This window comes from Chelonia mydas, chromosome 1 (genome assembly GCF_015237465.2).
Source record: "Chelonia mydas isolate rCheMyd1 chromosome 1, rCheMyd1.pri.v2, whole genome shotgun sequence".
NCBI classification, from domain to species: Eukaryota; Metazoa; Chordata; order Testudines; family Cheloniidae; genus Chelonia; species Chelonia mydas.
The window spans coordinates 192,891,174-192,913,176 of NC_057849.1; the positions used below are offsets into that span (position 1 = coordinate 192,891,174).

At 40.8% G+C, this 22,003-nt stretch overlaps 1 protein-coding gene across 3 annotated transcripts in view; it reads left to right on the top strand.

Moving 5' to 3' along the window:
• Positions 1–586: 586 nt before the first annotated feature.
• Positions 587–22,003, top strand: part of ZBTB11 (zinc finger and BTB domain containing 11) — a 30,769-nt gene continuing 9,352 nt past the window's right edge. For 2 of the 3 annotated variants that reach the window (XM_037907907.2, XM_037907903.2), the window contains exons 1-9: positions 587–1,440; positions 6,458–6,693; positions 8,079–8,310; positions 9,489–10,309; positions 15,207–15,386; positions 15,803–16,039; positions 16,882–17,026; positions 18,230–18,347; positions 20,671–20,829. In XM_037907907.2, the coding sequence (XP_037763835.1) occupies positions 1,131–1,440; positions 6,458–6,693; positions 8,079–8,310; positions 9,489–10,309; positions 15,207–15,386; positions 15,803–16,039; positions 16,882–17,026; positions 18,230–18,347; positions 20,671–20,829 (2,438 nt within the window). In that variant the 5' untranslated portion in view covers positions 587–1,130. The remainder of the gene's footprint in view (positions 1,441–6,457; positions 6,694–8,078; positions 8,311–9,488; positions 10,310–15,206; positions 15,387–15,802; positions 16,040–16,881; positions 17,027–18,229; positions 18,348–20,670; positions 20,830–22,003) is intronic. The other variant, XM_037907897.2, reaches the window with a different exon arrangement.

The window sequence follows — 22,003 nt, forward strand, 5'->3', positions numbered from 1 at the left end:
TGATTGCTTGGGGCTGGCAATCCTCATTTAAGGTTACCGTGCTATTTGAACATAATGGGGGATGCTTTTATGTGCGAGGTGAGGTTACTGCGCCAAAATACTGCGTTGCTTCGTGATCTCAACCGCTCTGAAAATAACCAAACAAAGCCACAAGCCTGAGTGGAAATGAATTGCGCACAGCCATCACTCCCCTTACAGACGGGAGAGTCGGTGATGGACTCACTAAGCCTATAAAGGGCACTTTAGTATTTTGGCGAAACGAGCTTTGCCCTATTTCAAGATGGCTGCTCCTGTAAGTTAAGCCTCCCAGGCTAAGGAGAGGTTTTGCCCGAGTTCAAGATGGCGGCGCTCCGACCTCACTTCGGCGCTTTTTCGCTGTGTTCTAAGACAGTAGCACCCAGAACTCAGCGGCGCACTCCTTGCCCTGTTCTAAGATGGCGACGTCCCAACCTCAGCCCTTTTTGCGCTTTCGTCCGATTCCAAGATGGCGCCCCGCAATACACGTTGCGCTCTCGAAGCACCCCCGCCCCAGCTACCTCCTTGAGCCCCTCCCCTGCGCTTGGGCTTCTGACCTCACTTCCGCTTGTGCAGCAGCCATTTTGTCTTTCCGTTGCTGCTGCCCGAGCTTCTCCCTCCCTCCCGCCGCCGCTGGCTGGGAAACTCCAGTTCCCCCCCCGGGCCCAGCTCCCTCCGGACCCGCTGCCCAGGGGGGCCGCTGCCTTCAGCCTCCCACCTCCTGCCCAACGGCTGGCCAGGTTGCCTCGTAGCGCGTACCCGCGGATCGGCGTCTCTCGACCCCTCCCCCCCCCAGCGGCGCATGCTCTGCCGGGCCCCCGGCCGCGCGGACACCTGGTAGCGCCCCCCCGCTGCCCGAGGGGCTGGGGCGCCCCTCAGTGACTGGCCACGGGACCCCCCAGCTCTCGGGGAGCCGCCCCAGGGCCCTCCCCTACGCTGAGCGCCGGAGACGCCCCACAGCTCCCTAGGGGCTGGGTGCGGAGGCGGGGGCCCAGCTGCCCCTACCCGGGGTGCGCGGCTGAGGCGCCCCGCGGAGGAAAGCGGGGGCCTGGCTCGGCAGGGGCCCCGTCGCCCCCGGCACCCGCGGAGCCGGTCCCGCCCAGCCCGGCGGCGCCATGTCCAGCGAGGAGAGCTACCTGGCCATCCTGCGCTACCTGACCAACGAGCGGGAGCCCTACGCGCCCGGCACTGAGGGTAACGCCAAGCGCAAGATCCGCAAGGCGGCCGCCTGCTACGTGGTGCGCGACGGGACCCTCTACTACCAGCGGCGGCAGCGGGACCAGCAGCGCTTCGCCGAGCTCGAGGTGGTGCTGCAGGCCGAGCGCCGCGCCCGCCTCATCCGCGCCGCCCACCTCGGCCCGGACGGCGCCCACCGCACCCGCCTGCAGACCTGGCAGGGGCTCTCGCAGCGATACTGGTGGAGAGGTGAGGTGGGGCCCGTGGCCGCGCGCCCCGGCCGGGAGGGGCCGCCCCGGGGACAGCGGCGTGGCTCAGCCCCGCCGCAGCCGGAGGTGGGGAGCGGGGTCGCGTGGTGGGAGGCGCCCGGCCGGGGCCGATCTCTCGCAGCCGCGCGCGCTCCTTGTCCGCTCGGGGATAATGGGCAGGGGAGAAGGGCACCTGGAGACGGTCCTGCGCGGCTCTCTCGCTGCCGCCGCACGTGCAGCCCGCCCAGTGGGGTAGGTGGGGCGCGATATGCAGCTGCCTGCGGGAGCCAGCCCTCGTGTCTGGGCGGAGCTCCGCTGGGGAGCCCGCCAATCCCTGGAGGGTGTGTGCGAACCCCAGTGGTGCTCCCCAGCCCAAGTAGCTGAGCGTCCTGGTGAGCTGTGTGCCACAGAGCCTGGGCATGTGTCAGGCAGGGGCCAGGAATTGGCTACACCGTTACCAGCATGTTAACTACATTAGAAGCAGGATGCTTGTCAAACAGTCAGTGGGGCCAGTGGATGATTGAGGTATTAAAACAGGTTTCAGAGTAGCAGCCGTGTTAGTCTGTATTCGCAGAAAGAGAAGGAGGATTTGTGGCACCTCAGAGACTAACCAATTTATTTGAGCATAAGCTTTTGTGAGCCACAGCTCACTTCATCGGATGCTGTAGCTCACAAAAGCTTATGCTCAAATAAATTGGGTAGTCTCTAAGGTGCCACAAGTACTCCTTTTCTTTTTGAGGTATTAAAGGGGGACTCAAGAAAGACAAGGCCATTGTTGAGAAGCAAAACAGATTTTTGCATTGGATTTCACTAAAGAGGATGTGAGGGAGATTCCCATGACTGATTCATTCTTTTTTGGTAACTGATCTGAGGAATTGACCTAGATTGAGGTGTCAATAAAGAAGGTTTTAGAACAAATTGGTAAATAGTAAAAGGTCCCGAACCTGATAGTATTCAACAAGAGTTCCAAAGGAACTCGCATATGAAATTGCCAAACAATTAACTGTGGTATATAAGCTATTACTTAAATCAACCTCTGCACCTGGTGACCTGAGACTAGCTAATGTAACACCAATTTTTTAAAATGTTCTAGAGGTGATCTTGGCAATTACAGGCCAGCAAGCTTAACTTCAGGACAGGGCTAATTGGTTGAAACTATAATAAAGAATAGAATTATCAGACACATAGATGAACATGATATGTTGGGGAAGAGTCAAAAAAGCTTTTTTGAAGGGAAATCATGCCTCACCAATCTCTTAGAATTCTTTGAGGGGGTCAGCAAATGTGAACAAGGGGGAATCCACTGGATATAATGTACCTGGGCTTTCTGAAGGCTTTTGACAAAGTCCCTCATCAAAGGCTCTTAAGCAAAGCAGGCAGTGATGAGTAAGAGGGAAGGAAGATAGGAGACAAAGGATAGGAATAAATGATTAGTTTTCACAGTGGAGAGAAGTAACGAGCAAAGGGTCCTGCAAGGAGCTGCACTGGGGCCTGTAGTATTCAACATATTCATAAATCTGGAAAAAGGGGTAAATCGTGAAGGTTGCAAAGTTTGTAGACAATACAAAATTATTCAAGATAGTTAAGTCCAAAGCTGACGGCGAAGAGTTACAAAGGGATCTCATAAAACTGGGTGACTGGGCAACAAAACAGCAAATGAAATTCAATATGGATAAATACAGAGTAATGAACATAGAAAACATAATCCCAACTGTACATACAAAATGATGGAGTCTACATTAGCTGTTACCACTCTAGAAACAGATCTTGGAATAGGCGCGCCGGAGCGGGGCCAAGCCATGTGGTGCCTCCCCTGACCTAGCACCCCGGCAGGAGCGGGACCAAGCCACTGTCGTCCAAAGTAGTTGTAACCTCTCCCAGTTTGGTGTCATCCACAGATTTTATTGGCATACTCTCCACTCCATTATCCAAAGTCATTAATGAAAACATTGAATAGTACCAGATCCAAGACTGACCGTTGTGGAATCCCACTATATATGCCTATCAAGTTTGACAGTGAACCATTGATAAATACTGTTTGAGTACAGTCTTTCAATTAGACCACGTTTCCCTAGTTTGCTTATGAGAGTGTCATATGTGTTTAAAACATTAGTAAAATCAAGATATGTCATGTCTACTGCTTCTCTCCCCTTCTCTTGACCCCCCACCCCCTTTCAATAGGCCAGGGAGGAAAGACCTAGAAAGAAATTAGTTTGGTTGGCATGATTTGTTCTTGACAAATCCATGTTGGCTCTTCCTTATAACCCTATTATTGTCTAGATGCTTACAACATGGTTATTTGATAACTTGTTCCAGTATCTTTCCAGGTATGAAAGTTAGGCTGACTCATCTATAATTCCCCAGGTCCTCTTTGTTCCCCTTTTTAAAGATGGATATTATGTTTGCCTTTGGGACCTCACCCATCCTCCATGAGTTCTTGAAGATAATTGCTAACATTTCCGAGATTGCTTCAACTACTTCCTTTAGTACTCTGGGATGAATTTCATCTAGCCCTTCTGGCTTAAATATATCCAACTTCTCTAAATAGTTTTTAACCTGTTCTTTCCCGATTTTGGCTTACACCCCTTGTTATTAATATTAATTTTGTTGAATATCTGGTCACCGTTAACTCTTGGTCCATCTATTTTTCTGTGTTTGTACAGTGCCTAGCACGGTGGATTTTGGTCCATGCCTAGGTAGTACTACCATAGAAATAATAATGCTTAGTCATTCCTCGTATCTGTTTATTATGGGACAGCTATGGATGAAGCATTCTTACAGTTAATTTCCAGTGACTATTGCTAGCTCGGGAGGGGCAGGGCTGGGATGTGCCTGAAATCTGTATTTCCTGATTCATAGGCTTAAGTGTACATACATTTGACATTCTGGAGGGGTATGAAGGATTGCCCATCAACCTTAACTCTGAGTTACCCAAGTTTTGGGCCTGTCATAAACAGTTAGGTTTTGCATCATGATCTTCTGAAGTCAGCGGGCACAGGTTCTCTTTTTGCACTAGCGGGAGAAATTAATTTGAATTGAAGACTGTGAGTACGTTTACACTACGAGTGCTACAGTGGTACAACTGCACAGTAGATCCACCCCCTCTAAAGGCAGTCGCTAGGTTGACAGAAGAGTCCATCTGTCAACCTAGCTGCATCTCGAGTTGGGGGCTAAGTCAGCCTAACTATGTCGCACAGGGCACAATATTTTTCAGAGCCTTGAGCGATGTATTTAAGTAATGAGAATGCCTTGGGAGCTGCCCTAAGACATTTAAATCTAAGTACTGTTAATTCAGGTGCCTCATCTCAGCTGCAGGTGTTGAAGTATTGGGAATAGTTTACACCCAGATGCCCTAAACTCACATGGAGCCTCATTAATTTCAACAAGTATCCATGTGGACATGGGTCCACATGCATAGAGCCAGTTGCAGGATCAGTGTCATAGGTTGTAAAGCTAGGTTCCTTTGGAATTAAATGCTACATAAATGTAAGATTGGAAGAAGCAATCATGCACAAGTCCTTCTGGAATGATGTTTGACCTAATAAGTCTAATAATCTTCAGTACTTCCACCATGAACGAACTGTTAATAATCAGTTGATTAAATGGAAAGAACATCCACTCACTCAAGCCCTTAAAAGCAATGAAAATGGCCACTTACACAGTTATCCTCTTTTAACATACCTTGAACCTCATACATCACATTAATCATTTCACTGACCATCTCCATATACCTTCAACATTTTGACAGGTTTCAGAGTAACAGCCGTGTTAGTCTGTATTCGCAAAAAGAAAAGGAGGACTTGTGGCACCTTAGAGACTAACCAATTTATTTGAGCATGAGCTTTCGTGAGAAATTATATATAATGTCTTCTGCAATTTCCACAGTATGCATCTGATGAAGTGAGCTGTAGCTCACGAAAGCTCATGCTCAAATAAATTGGTTAGTCTCTAAGGTGCCACAAGTCCTCCTTTTCTTTTAACATTTTGACAGTTATACAATTCAGACGCTATATTCTTTACCCTCACACTGTAATAAAACCTTAACCTTGACATCAGCAACATACATGTCTGTCAGGCATCTGCATACTTGTGAACTGTCTAATGTGGTATTTTATCATTGGGATGTATGAGGAACAGTGAGTTGCAGACAGGTGAAAGTATAATTCAGGAATCTTTGAATGCTCTTGTGCTGTTCTAGCCAATGGGCAGACTTTCTTTAAATTAATCTGACATAAACGCAACAAAAGCTAGGGTTCTGAAGAAGTGTCTAAGACTGTTCTTGTCCCAGTGAAAACTATGTGAAGTAGGGAGTAAACTTCTTTCCATATGGTTTGTGATATTTTATTAGAGTTGGCTGAAATTTTGCAAATTCAGTTTTGATGTAAAATGGCAACCAAAAAAACTGACAACATTTTCAAGAATTCCCATCCCCACCTCTTTCCATTTTTAGGCCAGCTCTAGATATTTTCCCTTTAAATGACTTATACATTACAAAGATTTTTTTTTTTTTTAATTTTTGGGCTATTTCTGGCTTTACAAACTGGGTTGAGCTAGCCTGGTAGTGTGGCAACAGAATGTAGCATTGGTGGAGATAATGGTTTAATAATGACTTGGTGATGATTCATCTTCCTGGTTTAATGGAATTTGGCTGTGTGAAAAGAGGGGATTCAGTACTGGTGATGAGGTATGTTTATAAGTCATAAATAATGCAGGCAATCCTGGAGGATTGTACATCTCCATTTCCTGATAACATCTCCATTTCCTGTTGTACATCTCCATTTCCTGATAACAGCTGGGATACAATAATGGTAGTCATGTATATTCAGTTAGAAAGGGAAAACGTAGGCAAACGGGAGCCAGAGAATGAAAGTGCAGAAAAACAATTGGACCTGTTTTTCCCAATAAATACACAATAGTATGGATGTAATACATCAGTAAAACGATAGATTGCCCTTTCTCACGTGTGTAGTGTAAAAAGATGACTAACTAATGAAGCTTTCATTAATACTTTTCCTTAGGTATTCTTAAGCAAGTTAAAGATTACATTAAAGAATGTAGTAAGTGCCAGGAAAAGCTAGATCGTTCTAGATCCCTGTCAGATCCTTCTGAAATGCTGGAGGAGCTAGGACTGGACACAAGATCTCATGAAGACAGTAATGAAACAGATGATGAATTAAGTAACACTGCATCAGTCCCAGCTGCATCACCAAAACCTGTGAAAAAGAAACCAATAGCAAAACATGAGCTTGTATTTGTAAGTAGCATTTTATCTACTTGTAAAATTATAAGATGTTAATTTAATCCTCCTAATCAAATTATTATTTATCATAGCTCTTACTAGTGCAATATGATCTGATACTAAATTTCACTGAATGTTCAAGTAGAATAGAGCATATTGCAGTGTTTAGAAACTGGATCAAATGAGTGTCCAAATATCTCTTTTTCTGTCGCCCTACTCTTCATTTTTGTTTCACAAATGATTGTGTGCGTAGGAATTTAAAAAAAAAAAAGTTCCACAGGTTTTTGATTTCTGTATATTTTTCTTTGTTTCTATCGTTTTGTCTGTTTTCACATTGTGCGAGTATAATTTTAAATAAATGTCTAAAAGGGACAGTGTTAGCAAATTGAAACAATTAATTAAAAGTCTTGCTTTTTTCAGATGAGCTGATCTTTTTTTCAGGGTGGACTCGACTTAATCATGGTTTTCTACATAAAAGTGCATTCTTTTTGGTTGTTATAACCTTAATACATATTCTTCACAACTCAGAGATAGATGTAGGTTTCATTTTTAGAAGGTACACACTATACATTTTTAAACAGTGATTTATTTTGAAAACTTTTCAGATTGCTTTTACAGCTATATCAGAAAATGAATTATTGTTTGGTTATTTCATTTACCAGAGGTAATTGAAGCAGATACTGTATTTATGAAGTCATTGGAAGGTGAACTATCTCCAATTCAACAAGTTAATCATAAATATTTTGAGGATTTTCTTGCCATGCTGTATTAGGAGGAGAATGTCACCAGAAAGACATTTAAATTGTTTTATTTAACTAACACAACAACGTTAAGTATTTAACGTTAAGTATTTAACTAACACAACAACGTTAACATTTTTGCTGTTAAGAAGCATGTTATCTCTGGAGGCACAAATCCACAGTTTGAGAACTGCAAAACTAAGCATCTCTGATGGTATCTTCTAGACTGAGTCCCATTGGGTAGATAGAAAGATTAATCTAAATAATCTATATAGAAGCCTGTGGAACCCTATAAGATTGGGTCCCTAATCCATGAACTATTGGAATTCATTTACAAAACTTTTCTTAAACATTACACGAATATATTGTCTCATACTATACAATTAGAATTTATAATCCCTGTTCCATGATGAGATATCTTTGAGCTATAATGTATCTTAATTAAAACTATCTTTAGATAAGTTTTTTGCTCAAAAAGCATTTTATCAACAAAATCTGATTGAAATTTAAAAAAAATTGATTTTTTTGATTTTTTTTAAAATAATTCATTTTTATCCACCCTGTCTTTTTTCCAGAAAAGAAGAAATGTCTAGTGCTCAGTATGAATGCTTAAAAAGATAAATGTAAAGCAACTCTTTGTAATGGATTTGTTTATGGCAGGTTGATAGTAAAGGCCTTGTGAAGCAGTCTTCTTCAAAACATTCTCTGTCAGTTTTAAACCAGCTGAACCAACAGAGGCTTTCCAATCAGTTCTGTGATGTTACTCTGTTGATTGAAGGAGAAGAGTACAAAGCACACAAATCTGTCTTGGCAGCCAACAGTGAGTACTTCCGGGAGCTTTTCATCGAAAAGGGAGCTGTCTCCAGTCATGAAGCGGTAGTGGATCTTTCAGGTAAATAGGCTCTAACTTCAAAAGATTTTAAGCAGAAAATGTTAAGTATGGCTTAGTGAATATGGTGTAGTAGCTTCTGAATATGTAAGAAGACTGAGCATTTGAGCTCACTTCTTGATTTAGAAATTATGTGGGTTTTTTGGATTTTATGATAGAAGAAACCATTGTGATCATATAGTCTGATGTTATGCATAACACAGGCCATAGAATATCAGCCAGTAATTCTTGTGTAGGCTTTGAATAACTATTTTTCAATCTGCTTAGTTGTGTTCATTCTTGATATTGGTTTATTGCCTTTAAAAGCAGGCAAATGCTTGAATACGTAAAGGAATGTTTATTATCTTCTGGAAGAGTTCTTTTGCCTGAGCAAACGCTTTTGGTCAAGTGGCCATGTTATACAACTATAGGCAGCAGAAAACTTGACCCTTCAAGTCTCTTGAAGCCAGGAGAATATTAATAAAGCTTCAAAAACTGTGTTTTCATGACAGAAATTATTGTATATAGCACATGGGTGAATGCTTGGTATGTTGGTCTCCTAGTACTGGCCTTTCTTCTTGTTTCTTCTCCAATTCCTATCCTTCTGTAGTTTAGATGGATGAATAAATTGACTTTTAGCATGATAGTCCAGAAGCTGCCCAAAGGTAAGTTACAGTGGTTCTCATAATTGTGGTTGGAAAAATATACATTTTAAAATAAGTTAGTCACTATATAAGTCTCTTGAACCCCATCACTTTCTCTCTCTTTTCTCTCCTCTTTCTTCAATCCTCTACTACATCAATTTTAATCTTACTCCTCCTACACTTTTTCCTTCATGCAAGAAAAGCAAGAAGATACCAATTAATTTAGGGCCAGGATTTCTATTTCAGAAAGGGTAGCAGTACCAAACTTTATTTAGAAGCAGTTTAAAAAAAACTTCGTTGAGAACTGCCTCAGTTGTATTTAATATTGTGATCCTAGTGTGTTTGAATCTGCAGGCTTCCATGCTGGGAGAACACTTCTGCTCATGAGTGAGATACTAATTGAAACCATATGCAGCTGCTGCATCAGCTAGCTGATAGACATTACTCTAAAGCAGAGACCCATCCAAATTAAGGGGTGTCCATTATGGATTAGCTTGGAACAATTTGGTGATCTCTATTTGTTTTCTATAATCTCACTTCTTGTATTACTCCATACAGGTTTTTGCAAGACAAGTTTCCTTCCTTTACTGGAATTTGCTTATACCTCAGTGTTAACTTTTGACTTCTGTAGCATGGCAGAAGTTGCCATGCTAGCCCGGCATCTCTTCATGTCAGAGGTCTTGGAAATCTGTGAAAATGTGCACAAACAGATGGAAGATAAACAAATCACAGTGTACCAAAAGGGAAATATTCACACTGTAGAGTCTACACAGAGTTTACCGGAGCAGAATGCAGTTGAAACACAGCCTGTGGATAGTGCTGAACAGCCTTTACCTACGGAAGTGGTAAACAGTGAAGTAGCAGCAACTGTGAATGGAGCATCTCCCAGTACTGGACAAGAGGAGGCAATAGCACTGCAGTCTGACCCTCAGACTTCAGAGCCTACAGGGGATATAACTGAGCCTACAGTACAGTCTGTTTATAGTGAAACAACTGGAAATGAAATAAAAATAGAAATGGTACAGAGCATTGCAAATAACATTGTTTCTGTCATGCAGTCTGAGCCTCCAGTGGCAGAGGAGATGGAAACATGCTCTCCGACAGAAGTTGAGGCTGATCAAAATGAGAGCAGCACAGCAAATGCAGAAATCACTTCCGAAGAGTCTTTAGAAGCACTTAAGCAAAAACATGGCAGGCCATGTAATTCGGAGGGCACTCCAGTGTCACAATCTGAGAGCATCGTCTGCAGCCAAGATGATACTTATAAAAGCAAACTTCGTCAGCGTTCTGTTAGTGAGGGTGGATATATCAGATTGCACAGGGGAATTGAGAAAAAGCTGCAGAATAGGAAGACAAACCCCAAATCAGCAATACAGCAGGTATGAGAAATATCTTTTTTCTTAGAACCATACTCTAGTTTTCAGTGGAAGAAAATCTTTTTTTTTTTTTTTTTTCCAAAATAATGTAAAAAGACCACTTTCATTTAACTTCTAAGCAACATCTTGGACAGATAAATATTATTTAGTGTTAATACATTAGTGTGGATAAAAATAATTACTAATACATGTGATAGATATTTGTGTGAAAACAACCAATATCCAAATTTCTTGCAGTCTGGTGATCTTAGTCGGCGTTTCACAAATGCGGCCACCAAGGGTTTTTCTTGCCACCACAACCTCGTGGGCAGTGACTGGGGAGGAGGGGGGCAAAGCATTCACCCCTTCCCTGGGGCCACCAATAGGGGTTGGGCCCTGCCCCCCTCTGGAGCCACAAACACCAGAGGAGCAGGCAGCCAGTGTGAGTTTTTCCCCCCTTTCCCAGAGGCAATGGGGCTTGGGCTTCTGGCTTTAGCCCTGGGGCTTTGGGCGGCAGGCTCTGGCCATAGGGCTTCAGGCTCTAGCCCCAGGCTCGCCCTCCACCCCCTATCGCCTAGGGCCCCCGGCTGCCTCCCTACACACACCTCCATTCAGAGCTTAATTTTTCCCCCGGCTTGCCAGGGCTGAGTAAGTCTGCTGTGAAAAGCGATATTAACAAACCTACAAATATCAGTTTTCACAGGAGCAGACTTACTAGCTAGCAAGTCTAAAAACAGAAGAAACAACAACAAAAAAGAGAAAAACGTTCAAAGCACTTTATTTTGTTTCTATTCTGTTTAGGTCCAGTAAAGAATAGACAATTGTACATTATTTTTATTATTGAGTCTGGAAAAAAAACCCTACATAAATAAATTACAATGATTTGGACATGGATATGTGCATATTTATTTGTTTTTCCTAAAGTTAATTAAGTATTTTAGGAAAAATTGTCAGAGCGGCCACCAGCAAGAGTTGGTGGCCACATTCTAATGCCACCAAAAAATTTCTTGTGAGAACCCCTGTCTTAGATTTACTGTTGCTCCAGCACATAGAAGTATATATCTTATATGCTCAAAATATTCAGCTCATTTTGAGTAATTTTTGGTGCCTTTTTATGCTATAATTGCAGGTGTGTGTGCTCCCTTAAACAGAAAGATTTTTAGATGGGGTGTGTATATGTGGGTGGGGAAAGCCAGCTATTTAAATGCATCTGACCATTTTACCAATGAGTCTCCAAATTTTGGAGGCTTGAAAATAAAGTATATTTTAGGAGAGAAAAGGTCTGAGATTGTTAGTCGCATCACTGTATAGTTCTTAAATGTGGCCCTAAATCAGAGCATTGCCAACCTTGCTATTAAGCTTGCAGATTGGGACAATTCTACTTATGGATTACATAAGAAATTGAGTGAAGAACTTCTGAGGTTGCAAAGTTGAGCACTCATATTAGGAAATGATAAAATTAAGGTTGTATGGGCAACCTTAATTCAACCCTTTTGTGTGTATGTATTATGATACAGTCTTCAGTTACATAGTCACATGCATTTTTTTTCCACAGGACCCACTGCCTCTCTTAAAGAGCACAGGATGGATGGCTTTTACTGAATTCAATATTTCTTTTAATAAAATTTGCATCCCAAGATCTTATTTACCACGCACCATCTAAATGCTTCATTGGATACAGAATTATTAATTTCCCTTGGGGCTTTTCTATAGAAGCTCTCACTGTAGTATCTAAGTGCTTCACAAACACTAATGAATTTATCTTAACAACATCTCTGTGAAGGGAAGTGGTGGTATTATTCCCATATAACAGTTAGGGAACTAAGACACGGAGGTTAAAGCCTACTCAATCAAAAGTGTTCCCTAATTTTGAATGCCTTGAGACACTTGGGGACTGATTTTTTTTTATTTTATTTTATTTTTTTTAAGACTTTTCAATTTTCAAGCATAGTTCCCATTTATTTCACTTGCAACTGTGAATGCTAAGCTCTTTTGAAAATCTGGCCCCGTTTGTGTCAAGTTAAACACCCAGAATATGGGACAGTGAAAACCTGACACGTTTTGGTTTAAGTGACTTACCTAGCATCACATAGAAACTGGTAGAAGCAGGGACAGATTCCAATTCTCCTAGGCCACATTCAGTTGCCTTAATCATAAGACCATCCTTTCTTCCTTCAGTCCATTGCCACATTCACGATTCAGCCCTTCCAAATTCTGTAAGAAATGGGGAGTCATACAGACAACAGTTTTGTTCACTATACAGCTTTTATTCTTTTTCTGAGCAGTCTGTCCTGTGCACTGAATGAGACAAGGGTCTTGGGGAAAAAGTAGTATGTGATCATGTAATTTAATTAAAGACTATCAAAAATGCATATGCACAAGGGGGCCAAATTAAGATTGTATGTGCAACCTTAATTCTGGTATTTCCTAACTCGAGTGTTTTCATTTGCAGTTTTTTAAACATACTTTTAATATAGACTTTTTTGTACTTGAGTGCCTAAGTGTTTAAGAAGAGCAAACTGGAAAAAAAACAGTTCATCAGATGGAACCATAGTCCACCCCCACATGAGTCATCAATAGGATTGAAACCTTAAGATCCACAGCCCAGTCCTCTGCCACTTGAGCTAGTAGAATAACTGTGGTGGTAGCAGTAGGAGGTTGTTATCCTTCTTGTGCAGCAGCTGTACTTTGCTAGAGGGTTTCGCAGATATTTACTGACAGCAGAGGAAATCTGCATTTTGGCAAATGTGCAGCGAAAGTGTTCTTAAAATGAACAACATGTGCGGGGTCATCATCTGAGACTGCTATAGCATGAAATATATGGCAGAATGAGGGTAAAACAGAACAGGAGACACAATTCTTCCCCAAGGAGTTCAGGACCCAAATTTAATTAACACATGATTTTTAAACAACTGTCATCGGCATGGGAAGCTTCCTCTGGAACGGTGGCCAAAGCATGAAGGGACATATGAATGTTTAGCATACCTTGCAACGCCGGCTAGAAGAGCACAATGCGAACACCTATTCTCACTTTCAGGTGACATTGTAAATAAGAAATGGGCAGCATTATCTCCCATAAATATAAACAAACTTGTTTGTCTTAGTGATTGGCTGAACAAGAAGTAGGACTGAGTGGACTTGTAGGCTCTAAAGTTTTACATTATTTTTAAGTTATGTAACACAAAAATCTACATTTGTAAGTTCCACTTTCGTGATAAAGAGATCTCGTACAGGTACTGTAGTGCAGTGAATTTAAAAATACCATTTCATTTTTACAGTGCAAATATTTGTAATAAAAATAAAGTGAGCACAGTACACTTTTTATTCTGTGTTGTAATTAAAATCAATATATTTGAAAATATAGAAAAACTCCAAAATATTTAATAAATTTCAGTTAATATTCTATTGTTTAACAATGCAATTAAAACTGATTAATTGCAATTAATTTTTTTGTTAATCGCATGAGTTAACTGTGATTTATTGACAGTCCTAGTTTCTCCACCCACCTTGCTCCAGTTTCCTCTATCCTCACTACTCCAAATACATTTCTCATGGACTACAGACTATCTTTGTACACCTGACCTACTGACCTGTGAACCATCACATAGCAGGCATAGACTCAACTTCTTCTATTCCACGTGACTCTTGCTGTCTGGAGATTATCAGCATATTGCCTTGCCATATTTTTAATTCATTCTGACCCTCTGACAGTCCACTCATACACTATGATCTAGCAGATTATGCATTTGATTTTTTTTAAGTGCCTGTTCTATTATACTAGGCATTCTTATTAAGTATTAAACATATATTTCATATAACTATTTGTGAATCAAGCAATCTGTCCTCCCCCAAAAACTAACCAGCTAAAAAACTTGTAGAGGGTCTGCCTTTGTCACACTGCTGTTCTCCTTCTCAAAAGCCAGAGGCAATACATAGGCTTGAATCACACTTTCTCTTAAAACACAGCCTGTGCTGGAGTTTCATTCCAGAGACTTGTCTACAGAATGTAGTAGCCCCTGTTTAGCAGTTGGTAGCTAGTATTAAGTGTAGCTGCATTGGGCTGACTCCTAAAATATAGACGTGGACATAAAGGGGTTTCCACCATTGAGATAACTGCTAATCTGCTTCAGGCTGAAATGGAACTGGGAGGATTGATGCTCTCAGCTATGGAATGTGCCCCATATTTAGGTAGAGATGTGGATTTGAACAGACAGCAAAGAGTTCAGGAAAAGAAACCGGAGCTCAGTCTGTCCTGAGACAGTCTCTCAGCTAGTTTACTTGTGATACTTACCTAGACTTTACTACTACTGGGAGAATGAGAGTAAGAATAATTTCAGGAGCTGTCTTGTATTTCTTACTATCTCTCAAACAGAGCTTTTCTTTAAGTGATTGGTAAAAAATAAACTAGCCCAGCTGGTTTAGCTGGCTTTTTTTTTTTTTTTTAGAAAAGCAAGGAAAAACACTGAGAAGGGAACTTGAGTGAAGAACATAATTTTGCTGACTCCATCTGAAACAGAGGAGACAGTCACTTGAAGTGGAGGAAGCTGTGTTCTCTGTCACTTGGTTTTCCTAAAACAAAAGATTTCTGATTTGTAATAATCACTTTTTCAAAGCAGGCATATGCACTGAAAACTCAGATATTGAACATTCTATCTAGATGTTACTAAGGTGGCATCCAGTTTATGATAAAACATTGTTCTTAACATATGGTCTGCAGTATCATTGTGGGTTCAGTTTGCTTTTAAACAGGTACTAGAAACTTAGAGCAATTTGTTAACACTAAAGTAGTTACTGCCAATGTAATAATATCTAGCTCTTATATAGTAATATTAAAAGTAATGAAGGTTGATGCTTAAAAGCAAGTGTAAGACTGAAAGAACATAGTACTTTTTATTAGAAACTATCATTGCTTTCCAATTAGGTTGCCATGAAGTTAGTGCAAAGAGGGAAGAAGATGAAGCAGCCCAAAAGAGATATCACAGAGAACAGTGAAGTGGAAGCTCAGATCAAATGCACTGAATGTGGGATGGTTTTTCAGAGGCGTTATTCGCTTATAATGCATACACTGAAACATGAAAGAACTAAAGATTATAAATGCCCGGTAAGTTTGTCTTTGTAAATTTTTCAAAAATTCCTCTGAGTTGGTAATTGCTCTTAATATTGCTATTAGCACATACGTTTATTTTTGTCTTATGGATTTAGAAAAGTCTGGAAGTGAATGTTATTGGGAACTGATCCAATGCAAAGCTGCTTCTGCCAGTAGTTGCCTCTGCACTATTTTAATATTTACAACTAATAAATTAAGAACCTTACCTGAAAGTAAGTTGAGATGTAATGCATATTTATAGTTTTAATAGCTGGATTTATAGAGTAGCTAATCATATTACTGTGATTTTTTGTTTTATTTACAAATGTGAAACTTTTATTCAAAGGTTTCTTAAAATAAGATAATTCAACAGTTTTGAAATAATTTAAGAAAATAATGCACATTATATCTCCATGTATTTTCTTTCCTAGCTATGTAAAAAAGAGTTCCAGTATGGTGCCTCTCTGCGTGCCCACCTTGTTCGACATACCCGAAAAAATGAAGTGAGCACTGCAACTGCTAGTATAGAAGAGACGGGAGCGTCAGTAGTGAAAGGCAGAACTAAGCGGGAGTTTATATGTGATATATGTGGAAGAACTCTACCCAAGCTCTATGCTCTCAGAATACATATGCTGAAACATACAGGTGTAAAGCCACATGCATGCAAGGTAAAGAAAATACATCCTTTCCTGATGTCTTAGAAATTTGAAATGACTTCTTGATTCACGAGTAACTACTCTGCACCTTACAACCTAGGTTAATCTTAATGACTTCACAGTGCTTGTGTGAAAAATAAGTAATGTAAGAACTTTGATTTAAATATAATTTGAGATTGAAGAGGAATTAGAGGGAATGTAATTTCCCAAATTGGAATTTGGCTGGAACACTAGAGTTAATGCCCCTTCTCCCAAGACGATGTCTTGGGATTTTTCATTATAAATGGTCAGGATCTCTGTTTTTATGATGTATCCAAAGATGACATCTCCAGCAGCACAATGCCATGCAACCCCTGGCTTGGAAGTTGGTTCTGTGTTGATTCAAATGGAGGAGCACCCATCCAGTGATTTACTAGTACTAGTCTTGGGTTTTCCTTTGTTCTCCGTTTGATATGCTAACCCATCCTGACTGTTTAGATGGAACAGCATGTCATGTTACAAACATTTCATATGGTGTGATGGTGGTTTGAATGACAACTACCTCAACGTTCCATACTTATCTGGGAAAGTGGCCTTTGCCCAAATATGCCTATGGCTACCTCTGCAACAAGAAATAAGGCAAAATAACCACAATGTTAAGGACAGAAATTTTTTTTGCAGTTTGTACAGTGGTTTCCTGCTGCACGAAGCCACAAGCATGATCAGCTAGGTTTCCCAAGTAGCGTATTTTTTTTACATTTTATGCTCTGAAAAATCTATGATGAGATGCAATACTGTCTTTGTCTCAATGACTTGTAAATTTTAAGATTTATTTGATCTTGTATACTTTATCCAACTGAGTTTTTTCTTCATAGGTCTGTGGAAAGGCATTTACCTACAAGCATGGATTAAAAATGCACCTGGCTCTCCATGAGACACAGAAGCAGTTCAAATGTGACTTGTGTGAAAAGTCTTTTGTCACAAAACGGAGTCTTCAGGAACATATGAGCATTCACACAGGTAAACAATGGGCAAGAGTGGGAGTAATGAGAACCATGGTATGTTGATAAATACTTCGGGGAACATAAAAGTTAATCCATTAACTCTGTTGACTTCTGTAGATAATTGAAGTGTAAATTATTTTCTAGCACTTCACTCTTTACTCATTGTGATTTACACTAGTTTCTCCAATGTTCTGGCAGTGTTTGTCTGCATGTGACTTTATGCTTATGATCTGGGAGTTTCATGCCTTGTCAAAAAAGCCATCTTCATTCCACTGGAGTTCTGAGGCTTTTGCCCCAATTTAAATGTTCTCTCCAGCTTCACTCCACAAGGAGCCACCACGTTGCAATAGCCATCCCCTTAACTAAGGAATAGAGGACTTGTATAAGAACTTGTGAAATTAATGAGTTCACAGATATAAGGAACTGATAGAAAAGCTTGAGGGTGAAAAGAGAATGTGAGATATGACAGTATAATAGTTTAGTGTGAACTTTAGGTATTTTAAGGTAGCTTAATATCTTGAAGTTCTGTGCATTTTTATTTCTTGGAGTGTGATGTATTAAGAATTGGGTACAAAAGATTGTTTTCCTTTACAATGCAGTTTTAAGTTCCAGAAAATAGAAGGGTTTCTACATACCTTCTTACAAATATCCTTTTGGCAGTCTAGTATTCAAGAACAGCCTGATAGGATCTGGGAATTTCCTGTTAAGGTAGCCTCCCATAGATCCAAGGTCTGATTTCTCTTCCCATGCCCCCCATTCATGTATGCTGAACTATTACTAAAGTTGCTGCAGATGCTGTGCTCTGACTGTTTGCAATCTGTTTCTTTAGCAGTAAATTGTTTGTTTTTTGTTTTTTTAAGATTGTTCAGAGTTAAGTTAAGAACAAATTATAATTAAAGGCTATGAGATTTTTGTCTGAACCATTTTAAGTATCTTATGATAGAGTAGTTTAAAGTTGCGACTCAGCTTCTTCTTCAAATATGTACAGCAATATTATCCAAGATTATACCAGCGTGTAAAGAATATTCTTGAAAATCCCAGCTAGATTCCAAATATATATAATTAAACTTCCCTCTTCCTGTAGTAATAAAGCTCTGAGTACTTCAGATGAATTCTGTAAAAATTATATACTCCCTTTAAAGCACTGCAGAGAGTTGGGGCTCAGATAGGAGACTTAGCCTTTTAAAGTACCTTTTTGTTGTTGTTGTTCTGTTTACAGGAGAATCCAAGTATCTTTGCTCCATTTGTGGGAAGTCTTTTCATAGAGCCTCAGGACTTAGTAAGCACATAAAGAAACACCAGCCAAAGCCTGAAATTCGTGGCTATCAGTGTACTCAGTGAGTATAAATTGACCTTTAAGTCCCTGGATTATTAAAGATAGTTTTACTTGTCTCTCATGCTGCAGTTGGTCACATGGAATTATTTAGAATAAAATATGTTAAGCACTGGGGTGGAAAATGCACTTGTGAAGTTCATATAAGGACAAATGCAAAGTACTCCTCTTAGGAAGGAATAGTCAATTTGCACACATGCAAAATGGGAATTGACTGTCTAGGAAGGAGTACTGCAAAAAGGTGTCTGGGGTCGTCATAGATCACAAGCTAAATATGAGTTGATGTTGCATGTTTGATGTTGCAAAAAAAGCAAACATCATTCTGGGATGTAGTAACAGGAGCATTGTAAGCAAGCCACAAGAAGTAATTCTTCCGCTTTACTCTGCACTGATACAGCCTCTACTGGAGTATTGTGTCCATTTCTGGGAGCCGGGGGCCCACGGCTGGCAGCTGGGGGCCAGGAGCATGAGGTTGGGACCCAAACTGGGGGCAGAGCTGGAGCAGAGGTGAGGGGAGAGCAGGGCTGGGTGGCGCTCCTTCCCTGCTCTGCGCTGGGGCTGGCCCGGGCCCTGCTGTGCCCCCCTAGTGGAGTGCCCCTCACAGTTTGGAGACCGCTGACATAAAAATTACAAGGAAGAGAGAGAAAAAAAATTTTGTAACGTCTGAGGATAGAACAAGAAGCAATGAGCTAAAATTGTAGCAAGTGTAGCTTAGGTTGGACATAGGAAAAACTTCCTAACTCTCATAGTGGTTAAGCACTGGAATAAATTGTCTAGGGACATTGTGGAATCTCCATTATTGGAGATTTTTAAGAGCAGGTTAGACAAATGCCTGCCAGGGGTCGTCTAGATAATATTTCGTCCTGCCACGAGGTCCCTTCCAGTCCTATGATTCTATATATTGGAGATGAAAGGCTTGATTAATATTAACCTTGATCATGCTTGTCCTCACCCCAGATTCTATTTAGATAAGGTTGTTTGGGGTTTGTCTTAGGCAAACCTTTACACATCTGGGGATCCTCTCTGGCATACCCTAGGTGGTTTGCCAGATGAAGAAGGTCGTCTTCTCTGACAACTTTGTCTAAGAGCTTCTCTCTTTTCTATAAAAGCGGCAAAGAGTCTTGTGGCACCTTATACACTAACAGACATACTAGAGCATAAGCTTTCGTGGGTGAATACCCACTTGGTTGGATGCATGTGATGAAGTGGGTATTCACCCATGAAAGCTTACGCTCTAATACGTGTGTTAGTCTATAAGGTGCCACAGGACTCTTAGTCCGGATCTGTAAAAGCGGCAAACACGGCTACCCTTCTGATCTCTTTTCTATATATTCCCTGTTGTTAAGTGACTTGGATAATGGGGCATTATGTCAGGGAGAGGAGGAGGCTTTCAAACAAGATGCCTGAGAAGCAGAGTTTATTGGTCCACTAGAGAAGAAACACCTTCTTGATCATGCATATTCCTGTGGTTTGCTAAAGAGGAGCTGGTGAACCGTGGCCTCCCATTGAGCTGTTATGGGGTGGCATGGATGCGGGGAGGCATTAGGAAAATTTGGGTTGAGGGATTGGCAGGGGGAGTGTCTTTGAGAAGCAGAGCTAGCAGTTGTGATGAATGTGCTTGAGCAATCTGAACAGTAAAGCAATTTAATGTCTGCTTTCCTAGTCAATCCTCCATGGTTCCAAAAAAAGAGATGCCAGTTCCTTCATAAGCATGGCTTTTCTAGCTTATAGAACAACACTTTGTGTTCTGTAACTTGTGATGTCCTAACTCCCCATAACTCTCTTTTGTTTTTTGGGTACTGGATAGGAGTTATACAAATCTTTTTTCCCTATAACAGAGCAATTAAAGGAAATCAGCTTTCTATAACAGATAAAGGGAAAATATGCCTGAAGCCCATAAGATACATTCCAGATCTTTAAATTAGCTGCTATTTCTTTTAATCTCCCTTAATGTAGAAGAGGATTACATTGTTAATATAATGGTTGACACTGTAAACCTTAAAAAGAAAAGGAGTACTTGTGGCACCTTAGAGACTAACCAGTTTATTTGAGCATGAGCTTTCGTGAGCTACAGCTCACTTCATCGGATGCATAGCATATTGTGGAAACTACAGAAGACCTTGTCTACGTCATGAAGTCTTCCAGTCTTTTAAAATTACCGATATATACTGGGCTTTAGGCAACATGTAAATGATAAAGTACAGTGTTTTTGTGCCATTGAAATCATGGTCCAGGATCCTCATTTTTGAACAATCCTCCCTCCATAGTTATCTTCATCTCATTATGATCCTGTCTTATGTGGGAGTCTGAAACCTTGATTGTTACAGATGTGAAAAAAGTTTCTATGAAGCTCGAGATCTCCGCCAGCACATGAACAAGCATCTTGGCGTGAAGCCGTTCCAGTGTGAGTTCTGTGGGAAGTGTTACAGTTGGAAGAAAGATTGGTATTCTCATGTGAAGTCCCATTCTGTCACAGATCCTTATAGGTGAGTGAGGGTCAGTTCACAACTGTTGTAAGCTGAGCACACTAAGGTGTTGCCGACCCACAGCTCTAATTAGACCAATGAGGATCTGCTTTTGAATGACATTGCCAAGAGCTATCCATAGTTAGAGGCATGTAGCTTTCAGCAACAGATATAAAAGAATAACTTCATATGATGATCTCAATTGAAGAAGAGGATCTTGAATGTTTATGGATCAGTGTCATAACAGAGAAAGCACAAGATGTGGTGCTGGTTGGTGTCTACTACCGACCACCAGATCACACTGGAGAAAAGGATAACTGGCTTCTTAATATATAGGGGGGGGAAAAGCTGCATGATCTTGGGGGACTTCAATCTGAGTGACATGCTGGAGCTCCCAGGCTGCCAATAGTAAAATGTCCTTGGAATTTCTAAAACTGGTAAAGGACAATTTCCCAGCAAATGTTGCTTCCAACATGGGGGAATTCTATATTAGACTCATCTTGACAGATAAAGGTATTGATCACACAACTGAAAATTAGTGGTTGCTGAGTAATACAAGTGATCGTGACTTTATGACATTTGTTGTGTGCAAACAGACTGAAGTGCAAGCCAGTAATACATACACACAGACAGACATGCACTTGGTGCTTTAAAAGAGGTAATTTCATAAAGCTGAAAACAATTATGAGTCAAATTAGCTAGGAGAAAGTGTTTTTGCCCCCAAAACAAGAATCCCGGAATTCAGAGAGAGAACTTAGAACTTGGCTTAAAAAAAACAGTGCGGCTTAGAGGGGAATTGAAAGCAGCTCATGCTCTCATGCGCTCTCTCTCTCTTTCTCTCTCTCAGTTGTGGGATTGTTTCTTTTTGGGCAGAATTCCTTTCCCCAGCTGATTTGACTTATTGTTTGTGAAAATGGTACTTTTAAAGCACTGTGTTTGTGTGTTACTGGCTTGGACTTTATTCTGTTTGCATACAACAAACGTAGTCAAGTCATGATCGTTTGTGTCACTAAACAACCATTAAATTTCAGTTGTGTGATGAATATATATAATATAAAATGTAGGGGGAGGGAGAGGGAGGGCTTGGAAAGATTAAATTTAGTAACACATATCTGGTTTCACTTTCCCTCTAAGACATTTACTGATTTTAAAAAAAATTAATCCTTCCAAGTATAAATATTAATTAGAAGCTATC